The sequence below is a fragment of the Cannabis sativa genome, chromosome 3, assembly GCF_029168945.1.
Source record: "Cannabis sativa cultivar Pink pepper isolate KNU-18-1 chromosome 3, ASM2916894v1, whole genome shotgun sequence".
In the NCBI taxonomy this organism is placed as follows: Eukaryota; Viridiplantae; Streptophyta; class Magnoliopsida; order Rosales; family Cannabaceae; genus Cannabis; species Cannabis sativa.
The window spans coordinates 1,214,485-1,225,520 of NC_083603.1; the positions used below are offsets into that span (position 1 = coordinate 1,214,485).

Below are 11,036 nucleotides of genomic sequence, written 5' to 3' on the forward strand. Positions count from 1 at the left end.
AAAATTAAATTGATAATTGACACTGAAAATTATAATTTTACTAATATTAAGTATTTATACTCTATATCAATTACAAACTCAATATTTAGAGTACTTATACCGCAAATATCATTGTTTCTTTTAATTAACAAGTGAAATGAAAGATATGAAAGATGGCATCAACATTATCATGGTGGGTTTAAGTTAAAATGAACAACAATGTCACAATCAAAAAGAATCCTTGCTATGTGGGCATTGGTGTGATTGTCCATGCAATGTGAGCATTGGTGTGATTGTCCAAGAAGATTAGTGATAATCTCTACTCAAATTAGTTGATCAAGTAAGAATAATCCAAGTAGGCCTCATAACATACAATATTAAATTCTAGACAATACTTTCAACATTTTTCCATGTTCAAAATTGGAAATCAATCGAGATTATTCTCATTAAATTGGAACTATTTTCAATTGATAAAAAAAAAGTTTATATTAAGACGAGTGACACAAGAATCATAAGACAAGCAAAGCTTTCACTCAAGTTCCAATGATCTCCAAACACTTCTCCAATAACACCATTATACTAAGGCAAGTTGAGTAGATTATCTATGTTGAAGAAGGTTCTTCTGTCCCGCCACTATTGACCAACTGGTAAAAACAGAATACAAAAACATCAGTACTTAATACGCATTAAAGAAAATATAAGTTTTTTTTTCTAATATTAAAGTTTTATTATCTAGCTTTTCGAAGACATTTCTTTCTTGTATAAGTCGCAATGTTAATGTTGCAGCCCGTGATTGGTTTAGTATGCTCTTAAGATAGACAGTAAACTTTCCACTTTTAGCTTATGGCGTTTCTTTTATCTGTATAAAAAAAAATACACATTAAAATGATAAAATCGATTATGGTTGAGTGTTTTATACCAAAGAACCGAGTTGCTCGAATGCTTCAATAACTTTTGGATCTTTCTCATCTTCATATCCAACTTGTACTATCCTTGGTCCATTCACAGACCAAAAGGCTCTCCGCCCCGCCTCCTGGAAAAAATGAGAAAAGAATAGAGAGTTCTTGTCTTTTAAGTTATTAGCATAGAATATCAGAACACAAATCACAGCATGCAGCTACTTATTTAACCTGTAATGATATCAAGTATATTGCTTCAAGGGATTGAATGCGAATATCAGGATCTACAACTGGTTCACGCTCGATTGAGAGCACACTACCAAGTTCAAGTGGCATTTTTGATGTGTCTTGTTCACTGTAAATCTGAAAATTTCCGCCAAGCAAAGAGAAAAAAAGAAAATAAATATGAGTTGAAAGTTGAAATTCTAAATTCGCTTATAATAAGGGGAGGAGCAACGAACTATAACAAGCGTATAACAGAAAAGTATCACCTTGTTTCCAGCAACTGGTAGAAGCAGAGCTGGCCAAAGGAACTCGGACATCAAAAGTAAATTCTGTAGTTCATTCTCAGCTTCAAAACAACAGTTCCGAACAGTTCCATAAACCTATAGAAAAAACAAACGCTTTACCAAAATCAAGTTGAGTTGAAATACAAAATACCATGAACTACATTTCCATGCCATCTCTTTGCTTAAATGAATTAAAAGAAGCATTGTTCAATATACACCGATAAGACACGAGCAAACATACCCCTTTCCTTCTCAATGAATTAGGTGAGTCAAACTGTCTAACCATCTGCTTCAAAAGCCCCCTCTTAGGATCCAATAAAAGTTCCCTTCCAGCTTTGTTCTTTGAAATATTTACAATTATGGAACCGACATGTTCAAATGCATCTTCTGCTCACCGCATCATAAAAAGTGCCACAAATGTCAAAACAAGTATTACCTAACACAAACACACACATTAACAATAATCTTCCACTGAAGTCTACCTTTGGCTTCACTTGAAGATCTGCAAAATGATCTAACAAGTTTCATAACATAGAGTCCTTGCATCTTCTCATCTCCAGTCTTAAATGTAAAATAGCAAAAATAAAAAGTTAGCATTCCAATCTTTTCAAACAGATGCAGCCCTGAAAGATTATAAGAAAAACACACCTGAAGCAAGGAAGTGATACCAGCATCATGTTGTGTAAGATTCACTAAAAGCATAACCATTAAGTGGCCAATGCTAGAATCTGGCTTATACAAGATATCCATAGAAGTTTTAACTATTCCAATCTCAACCATCTTCTCTGCCAAATCATAATTTTGTGAAAGATTAACAAGAGCTTCAGCTGCAGGTTCCGAAATCTCCTGAAAAACCCGACAAACCAACAACATTTAAACATCCAAACATCATCAATCATTTAACTCAAGATATCAATAATCAGATCAAATAAATAAAGAAAAAACTTAAATTGCATCAAAATCTAAACTTGATTTTTAAGTGACAAAGTCAATTAGTTCAATTCATTTGTTTCTAAATCATAATTTTCTTTCAGGTCACTTATTTTAGACTGACCCCTCCCAAATTTTATTTGGGAGTTTCGCCAAGCATAAGACTAAAATATAATAGATAAATACAAACATGAATCTTATTTACAGCTGACTATGTTTTGTTAGTGTAAAATGAGATTCTAGTCTCTAGTGAAATCTTGAAAAGCTCAGCCCCTCAAACCCTTTTGACTTAAAACAACCAGGTAGCCACCCAAAATGTAATCTTTCCCCAAACCACTTCAACCCCGTTGTCAAAAAATCACAAAACATGATGAAAGTATATAAATTTGAACAATCAAATCCCTAATTGTTGTAAAAGGCTTTTAAGTTTAGTAAAGCTTAAATATTAGCATAATAATAATACCTTAGGAGCATTTAAAAGTCGAGAAAGTGATGGGAGGAGCTTGTTGGCATAAATGGCAAGGGACTTTAAGCCATCATCAGACCCAGTTAAACCTCGAACTATATCAACAGCCGCCTTTGTCACCTAAATACATGAAAATTAAATAAATTAGATAAAAAAGAAAGAGCCCTTTGTTTGAGTTTAGTTTTGGAGGGTGGATTGTAGAAGAAAGAAGAGAAGGAAAAGGGTACCTGTGGTGATGGTGAAGAAAGGAAGTCCACTAGTTCTTCTAGCTCCGTCGCCATTGTTGTCTTCTGTAAATGTTCTTAGTCCGTTTCAGGGTAATGTACTTAATTTTGTTTCCTAATATACGACGTCGTCTTCGTTTTACAGCAAAAAACATAAAAAAGAAATACGACGTCGTTTATCCATCTAAAATTAATATTCGCCCCTAGAAATAATTACATTAGTTTTGATTAAAAATTGAGAACTCCAAAACATATAATTAATTGATAATTGTTAAATTTGATGTTTAATTAATATTTTTAATATAAAATAATTTTATTACGTAAATTAATTAAAAAAATATATAAATAAATCTAGAACTTAATATTATAGCTAAATGTAATAATAAGCTAATAAAATTATATAAAAAAAAAAGCATTATACTAATACAAAATTTTACATCATAACAAATATTCTAGCAAAATATTTTTTTCATAATACAAATTTGTATTATCTCTTCGAGTGATTGTGCTTGGGTTGTGAAGGCTTTAAGCCACGTGAATAGTTCAATGTACAGCGTGCTTATCAACACCTGACCCTGAGATGTAGATCATCTAAAACACATTAGCATAGTGTGTTTTTTTCTGTTCGAATCGGGGTTTGAATCCAAACTTCTCCTTAAGAAGATAAATGGGGGCAATTCAAGTGAGATCTATTGTAGATTCAACTTTCTATTTACTAGTGAGATTTAAGCAGTATTTACTAGTGAGATTTAAGCAGTATGAACTATATTTTAATTTTACATTACTTATTAGCATCTTTATTGAAAATGCTAACAATCTTATCTCAATATCCTTTTCTTATCAAAATGAAGTTTTGGTATCTTAAATAGACAACTCTATTAGCCAAATCAACTAACTTGAGTACATTAAACGAGTGTCAATTATAGATAGAGATGGAAATTTATACCGCGGGGATGGGCAACCGCGGGGATCCGCCCCTAATGGGGTGGGGATTCCCCATCTTAGTGGTTAATGGGGCGGTGGTGGAGGACAATTTCAATACCCGAAGCGGGAATGGGGCGAGGGCGGGAATAATACTATCCGCACCATATCCGACCCCGATATAGATATATATAATTTTTTTTGTTTTTTTTTCAAACTTTGACTCATATTTAGTTTTTATTTTCTATTAGGTTATGTTTTTTTTAAGTAGGTTTATTTTTTATCTTCTATGAATTATGAATGCATAATAAATATTTGTGAGAATATTAGTTTAACTTATTTTTTTTCAATTATTTTAAATTAATTTGTTTTTTCATTTTACCTTAATGGATACCCGATGGGTTCCCCATAACCGATGGGTATTCCCCTACCCCGAATCTGTTGGTTATTAGACAGGGATGGGACGGGGATGGGGGTATAAACAGGTAGCGGGGATGGGGGTGGGGATTGCATTCCTCGTACATTAACCGTCCAATTTCCATCTCTAATTATAGATAGTCATCATGGGCATGCTTCTAAAATTCCTCTTCTTTTAGAGACATAAAATTCTGACTAAAACCTTTGAAAAAAAATACACATAGAGAGAACATTCAAGGACCCCAAACGTAACAAATAAAAGATAAGAGGCTGAAAGAGAATCCTCAACACATCAAACTTTTATTGAATTACACATTCAGCTTTTATTTCCGGGTTAAGATATTAAATTTATCTCAGTAATGTAAATCAAATTAGACAATGTTCAGTTAAAATACATCATACCTAACAGACTATATCATTCTTATTTCACCATAATCTTACATAACAGCCAACCAGGCTTCTCCTTCTCAATACTGCTATGTGACTGGTGCCTGTGTGGCTTTGAATCGACTTAGGCTGATTAGAGGCAAGCTTTTCTTCTCCGACAAATCGTGTGTATCTTTTGACTAATCGCCAATTAAAGCTCGCGGTCTATGTCCAATGGTGAACAGAGACATCCCAGTTTGTGAAATTGCTCTCACAAATGCCATATTTGCAGTTAAAGTAGGGGCGCGCCAGTAATCACCAGTACCGAAAACAACCTTATTCTTTATTGCAAGCTTCCTAGTGGTTGGGAGGCTCATCATACGCTCCGAGGGACAATCAACAACAACCTTGAGACATCCAAGTAAGTGATCAGCTCTTAACTTCTCATTTGGCCCTCCACACATTGATACTAATTCCTTGAACTCTGAACAAACACTTTGGCATATCATACCTCTCTTTCCAGATATTACACTACCTAGTTCCACATGAATTGGTTTCTCAATTTCAGACATTACCTGTCCAATCACAAACTCATAGTTACTCTTATATTTTTCTCTCAAATCAGTTTCTGGGGTACCCAACAGTTTCTCACAACCACCATTGCTGATTCCCGAAACAACAGCAATCAAAGCTGTCGTGTCGAAATTCACATATTCACATTCTTTCTCGACACATATCCTGAAAATAAGTGTTGAGAAAGAATCATCCCTTTCGGATACCAAAGTTCCGAGTTGGAATGTGTTTTCAGCAGCACAATCCAAATTGGAAACATCATCATCACAATCATCATCCTTTGTTCTAATTTCAAGTATGGATGCATCTCTGTATGTTCTTGCTAATACATTAACCCACTCTTCTTCCAAATCCTCAAAGAAATCGAAATCGAAGACAGTAAACTCCAATCCAAACTCAACAGCCCCAAATTGTAATCTGAGTTTCTCATAAATGACTTCACTGATTCCATTAGCAAAGAAGAGAATAACTGAAGAAGGTTTAAGTGCCACAGAAGACCTAGCAACAGCAAGAAGTTTCTCGATTCGAAATTTCAATCCTTTACTCGAATGGGATTCATCCCAGGAAATGTAATTAGGGTTCCTATCAGAAACAATAATCCAAACTGGGTTCCTATTGAGAGTACAAACTACATCTACATACACAGAATCACAAGTTTTTTCACCATTTACAGAAATTGACTTACATACACGTGAAACTCCAGTAATGAATGGCTGTTGGAGAATGTGGAGAACAGCTTCAATGTGCCCAATGTTGAAACAACACCTAGGGTTTGAGGAACGGGAGAGAAAGGCAAGCTCAGATTTGGCCAATTTGAGGAGGGTTTGTTGAGAAGAAGGGTTGATTTTTGTGGTGGTGGTGGAAATCAAACTTCTTAATCTCTCAATAACATTTATGCATCTCTTCTTTGCTAATTCCAATTCTTCATTCTCCTTCATTCTCTATAATTCGTTTTCAATCAAATGCAAAACAAATGCAGAATTTCAAACTGAATTGAAATGGGAATTCATATCAAAATAATTATTTGATTCGAGTAAGTACATATGCAAATCCATTTCAATATTCACAGTCATTTTTAGGAGAAATTTCCGATTTCATCAATAAGAACAAGAAATAAAGATCAATCATTGTGCAATTTCGTTCAGAAATAAATGAAGATAAAAACAAGATATTATTAAATAAGGAGTAACCTTGATTGGAATGGAATCAATAAGATTGAAGCATGGATTGAAAGATGAAGCTTTATTTAGTTGCAGAGAGTGGTGAAGTAAAGGGTTTGAGTTCAGATATTTCTGAAGGTGAAGCTCGACCAAGAGACGGAGACGAAGACAGTTTCACTCCATAACTGAATATGCAAAGAGAAATATCCTTAACATACCGTCAATCTCCAATTCTAATATTTTACTCAATTTTTGTGTTGGAAAAATATATATTAAAATACTTTTTTTTAAAACTTTTTTCTTACCACTATTTATTTCACTTTTTTTAAAAAAAAAACAAAATAAGCTTAGTCATTCATTAAATAAAATAAATGTTAGACATCTCGATCATTACAAAATATTTCCTCCGGTAAGGAGGAGATCAAAATAGATCTGTACAATTGGTGGGTGAAAGCCCGTTTAGCCACATTATGGGCAACAAAATTACAAGACTTACTAACATTAGAAAAACTACAACTAATAAAAGAGGGAGATGACTAAACACAAAAAGAGACATAGTTATCAAGAACCCAATAGAACTCCTTCCCATTGAGAGCATTGATAGCTAGTCTCGAGTCACTCTCCACAATAACAAACTTATTCCCAAACTCCATAGCCAGCGAGACGGCCAAATAGCAAGTCGCAGCTTCTCCGCATAACACATCAGAGAAATCCAACCGAGCCGTATGAACCCAAATCACCCTTCTCATATGATTCCTTGCTACAACAACTGTGCACATACTCTCTAAACCCATTCTAACATCACAGTTTATTTTTATCCAATCCTGGGGAGGTGGAGACCAGGACTCCCTCACGATCAGCGAAGGAATGGGCAAGAGAGAATCATGTAACTCTACAAAAGAAGCATAAATATTGTCAATACATCAGGATTGGTATTATTGTGAACCTTTTCTTTTCGCATCCTCCATATAGTGTCGACAACAATTGAAGCATAAAGAAAGACGTCTTCAACTCGGATCCCCCTTTTTTTAAGATCCCAAATGAACTTCACCCAGTCCCAAACACGAATACCATTATCACACACATGGTAGATTCCCCAAGGTGAAGATCGCCAACAATGAAGCGCCACCTCACAAGTAAGAAACAAATGTTCAATTGATTCATCCCTCAACCCACACAAAGGACAACTTGTGTCCTCAATCTAAAATCGTCTCCCAATCTCATACCTAATCGGGAGTGCGTTAGACAGAATACACCACCAAAGGACCTTGTGGTGCTCCAAAATTTTGCTATTCCAAAGCTTGTTCCAAAGTGACGGTGCAATTGGGAGTGCACTATTTATTACACTTACAATATTATTTTTGTAAAGTTTTAAAAAATTTATTACGTTTTTTTATCACGGTAAACTAAAATATTAAAAAATCTGTTACTACTGAAAATTTTATAAAAATTTATAGAAAAGAGGCATGGAGAGTAGTTTGGTTATGTTTCATGCAAGTAGAACACACATAATTAGGAATAACCATTCAATATCTAGTTATATTAGGATAAGAATGAATATCTCAAAATACAGTTGAGAATGTATTTTAATTGAAAGATTATAACTAAATAATATTACACTAAAAAAAATTAAAATACCAAAAAATATTAATCTAATAATAATAAACTTTTATTAACACTATATCATAATATTTTTTGAGTAAATATAATACATATATATATGTATTATATAAATATTAATTAATTATATGTATATATTTTATTAAGCTATAATTATTTTTGTATAAAGATATATTTTTTAATCTGCGATATAAAAAATGTATAATTAATCATAATTTAAAAATTATTTTTATTTATACTTAGTTTAAATTATAACAATAATAAAATATTTATATAGATAATCAAAACCCTAAATCTCACAATAGCATTCTAATCACTCACTCTATGGTGATTATTATTCACAATCACATGCCACACTCAATTTTTTTTTCTTTTGATTTGAGAAAAATAGGTCTCATTAAAACCTCAATGAAAAAATATCAAGAGAAAAAAAGTGTCCAATTGATTAAATAATGTCATCCTAAATAATGACATCATAATACACTCAAGGTATAATCAGTAGACTTGTATTGGATTTGAAACATATTAATCACCTCACAATCTTAAAGAAAATCAAACAAAATATAAAAGAAGAAGAAGAAAGAAGAGTCAAACTATATATATCATACCTTTTAAATATTTTAATAAAAACAGAAAATTGACTGTGTCAAATAAGGTAGAATGTTATGAATTAATTTAAAACAAGAGACTACAGTCACAACAAACCTTGTAGATTTTAATATAATTTTATCAACTCTACTCTCACTTTTTGAATCCATACAAGTCTCATTTTCTTGTATTTAAAATTGTCAATAAATAATAAATAAATAGATTGTGTCAAACATCTCACAACCATTAAATTAAGTAAATAATTAAATGTAGAGCAGAACATCAAAAAAAAAATATAAAGATAAATCTTTGGGTTGGGGTAGGTACTGAGATGCTTCTTTCGATCAGTCTGCTATAATCACATAAAAATGTACATAAGAAAATATAAAATATAAATTAAAATCAAAAGAAGAAGAAGAAGAAGAAGAAAAAGAGGAGTCAAACTATTATACTTAGAAAAAAATTAAAGACTCTTAGACATAGTGTTTGGTTGAGAAAAATAAAAATACAAGAATAATAGTAAAAAATGCGAATAAAAATAAAAATAAAATAGAATACAATAAAATATATAATGTGAATTTCATTTTTATGATTACCAAGTTAATTAATTAAATACTATATTGTTATCGAGATGTTTAAACAGACATCAAAACTGTTTGAATTGAACAGAAATATGTTTAAACAGAAAGCAAATAGAGAGTAAAAAGAACATGAAATAAAGAAACAATCACAAATAAAGATGCCAAATCTAAAGACAAATAGAGTATCAATGTTTTTTAGAGAGAGCTTTGACAACATCAAGAACTAAACGCTAAAGTTCCTCAAAAGTCATCACTCGAACAGTTAAAGAATCAAGAGAAGCTCGACACAGTAGAAAGTTCTACAGAAACAGTGTTAGAATTTGTTGGAAGAGAAACTTCTGCACGATGGCATTCAAAGCAAAAAAGAGAGATTGAGGCTTAGATTTCCACGACCACCATGACCACAGACCCAAGGACCCATGGACCCAATGACTTCTCCATCAACTACGGCTTCACCATCAACAATGTTGTCAAAGGAATAAATTGTATGATTAATGTTTGTTATGTGTGAGTAGATGTTCGATTTAGGGTCGAAATGTAACGTCCCCGCTTCAAGCCTCCATTGGGTCCTTACACCCACGGACTAATGGCTCTTATACACGAGTTCGTCACTCTGACTGCTTCATGGACTGATGACTGACCCTACAGACCAACACGAATATTTTCAGCGTGCTTTGTCCTCACTCACACGCTTCCTGGGAAAACTTCCCAAGAGGTCACCCATCCTTGAAATTGCTTCAGGCCAAGCACGCTTAACTGTGAAGTTCTTTCGAGATGGGCTACCGAAAAATAAGATGCACCTTGTTGATATAGGTAGTACCAATCAATCCATTTAAGCCCTTTTCAACTGTGTAGTCCCATACCTACACAGTCTCTGAATCATCCCACTTGACCTTCCCCAGGCGGTGTGGGATTGCACAGCTTACCCGGTATTTCCCCTTACGGATCACGGGACTACTGACTGTCACAATCACCCCCTTACAGGGTTCGACGTCCTCGTCGACCACACTTCCGGCTGGGTCAAGGCTCTGATACCATTTGTAACGTCCCCGCTTCAAGCCTCCATTGGGCCCTTACACCCACGGACTGAATGGCTCTTATACACGAGTACGTCACTATGGCTGCTTCATGGACTGATGACTGACCCTACAGACCAACACGAATGTTTTCAGCGTGCTTTGTCCTCACTCACACGCTTCCTGGGAAAACTTCCCAGGAGGTCACCCATCCTTGAAATTGCTCCAGGCCAAGCACGCTTAACTGTGAAGTTCTTTCGAGATGGGCTACCGAAAAACAAGATGCACCTTGTTGATATAGGTAGTACCAATCAATCCATTTAAGCTCTATTCAACTGTGTAGTCCCATACCTACACAGTCTTAGAATCATCCCACTTGACCTTCCCCAGGCGGTGTGAGATTGTACAGCTTACCCGGTATTTCCCCTTACGGATCACGGGACTACTGACTGTCACACGAAAATAGTTAAATATGAGTTTTGGGCAAAAAATTAGTTTTTTTGTCAGGCTCGATAGTGGTCCGATGCCTTCCTGTTGTTAAATGAGTAAAGGTTGAAGATGAAGGTTCGATGGTGGTCTGATGGTAGCTCAATGATATGGTCCGATAGGAGTTCGATGATGGTCTGATGCCTTCCTAACGAGCCTAATAAATAGAGCTTAACATCTATAAATGTAAATATAGTCTGATAGTGGTCCGATAGTCACCTGATGCTACTTTACTTATGTACAAAAATATATATATAAAAAAAAAATGAGTAGCATCAGGCCACCATCGAACCCCCATCAA

The 11,036-nt window shown here is 34.1% G+C and overlaps 2 protein-coding genes across 2 annotated transcripts; both read right to left on the reverse strand.

Moving 5' to 3' along the window:
* Positions 1-288: 288 nt before the first annotated feature.
* Positions 289-6,637, reverse strand: LOC115711441 (uncharacterized). Its single transcript, XM_030639783.2, has 10 exons — positions 6,475-6,637; positions 3,011-3,073; positions 2,781-2,903; positions 2,036-2,233; positions 1,870-1,948; positions 1,629-1,774; positions 1,370-1,483; positions 1,110-1,241; positions 899-1,012; positions 289-623 (listed from the first exon to the last, which is right to left on the reverse strand). The coding sequence occupies exons 2-10, from the start codon at positions 3,062-3,064 to the stop codon at positions 582-584; spliced, it is 1,002 nt and encodes a 333-aa protein (XP_030495643.2). The 5' UTR covers positions 3,065-3,073; positions 6,475-6,637; the 3' UTR covers positions 289-581.
* LOC115711620 (uncharacterized) lies at positions 4,753-6,608 on the reverse strand. Its single transcript, XM_030639991.2, has 2 exons — positions 6,475-6,608; positions 4,753-6,225 (listed from the first exon to the last, which is right to left on the reverse strand). The coding sequence occupies exon 2, from the start codon at positions 6,220-6,222 to the stop codon at positions 4,912-4,914; it is 1,311 nt and encodes a 436-aa protein (XP_030495851.2). The 5' UTR covers positions 6,223-6,225; positions 6,475-6,608; the 3' UTR covers positions 4,753-4,911.
* Positions 6,638-11,036: the final 4,399 nt, after the last annotated feature.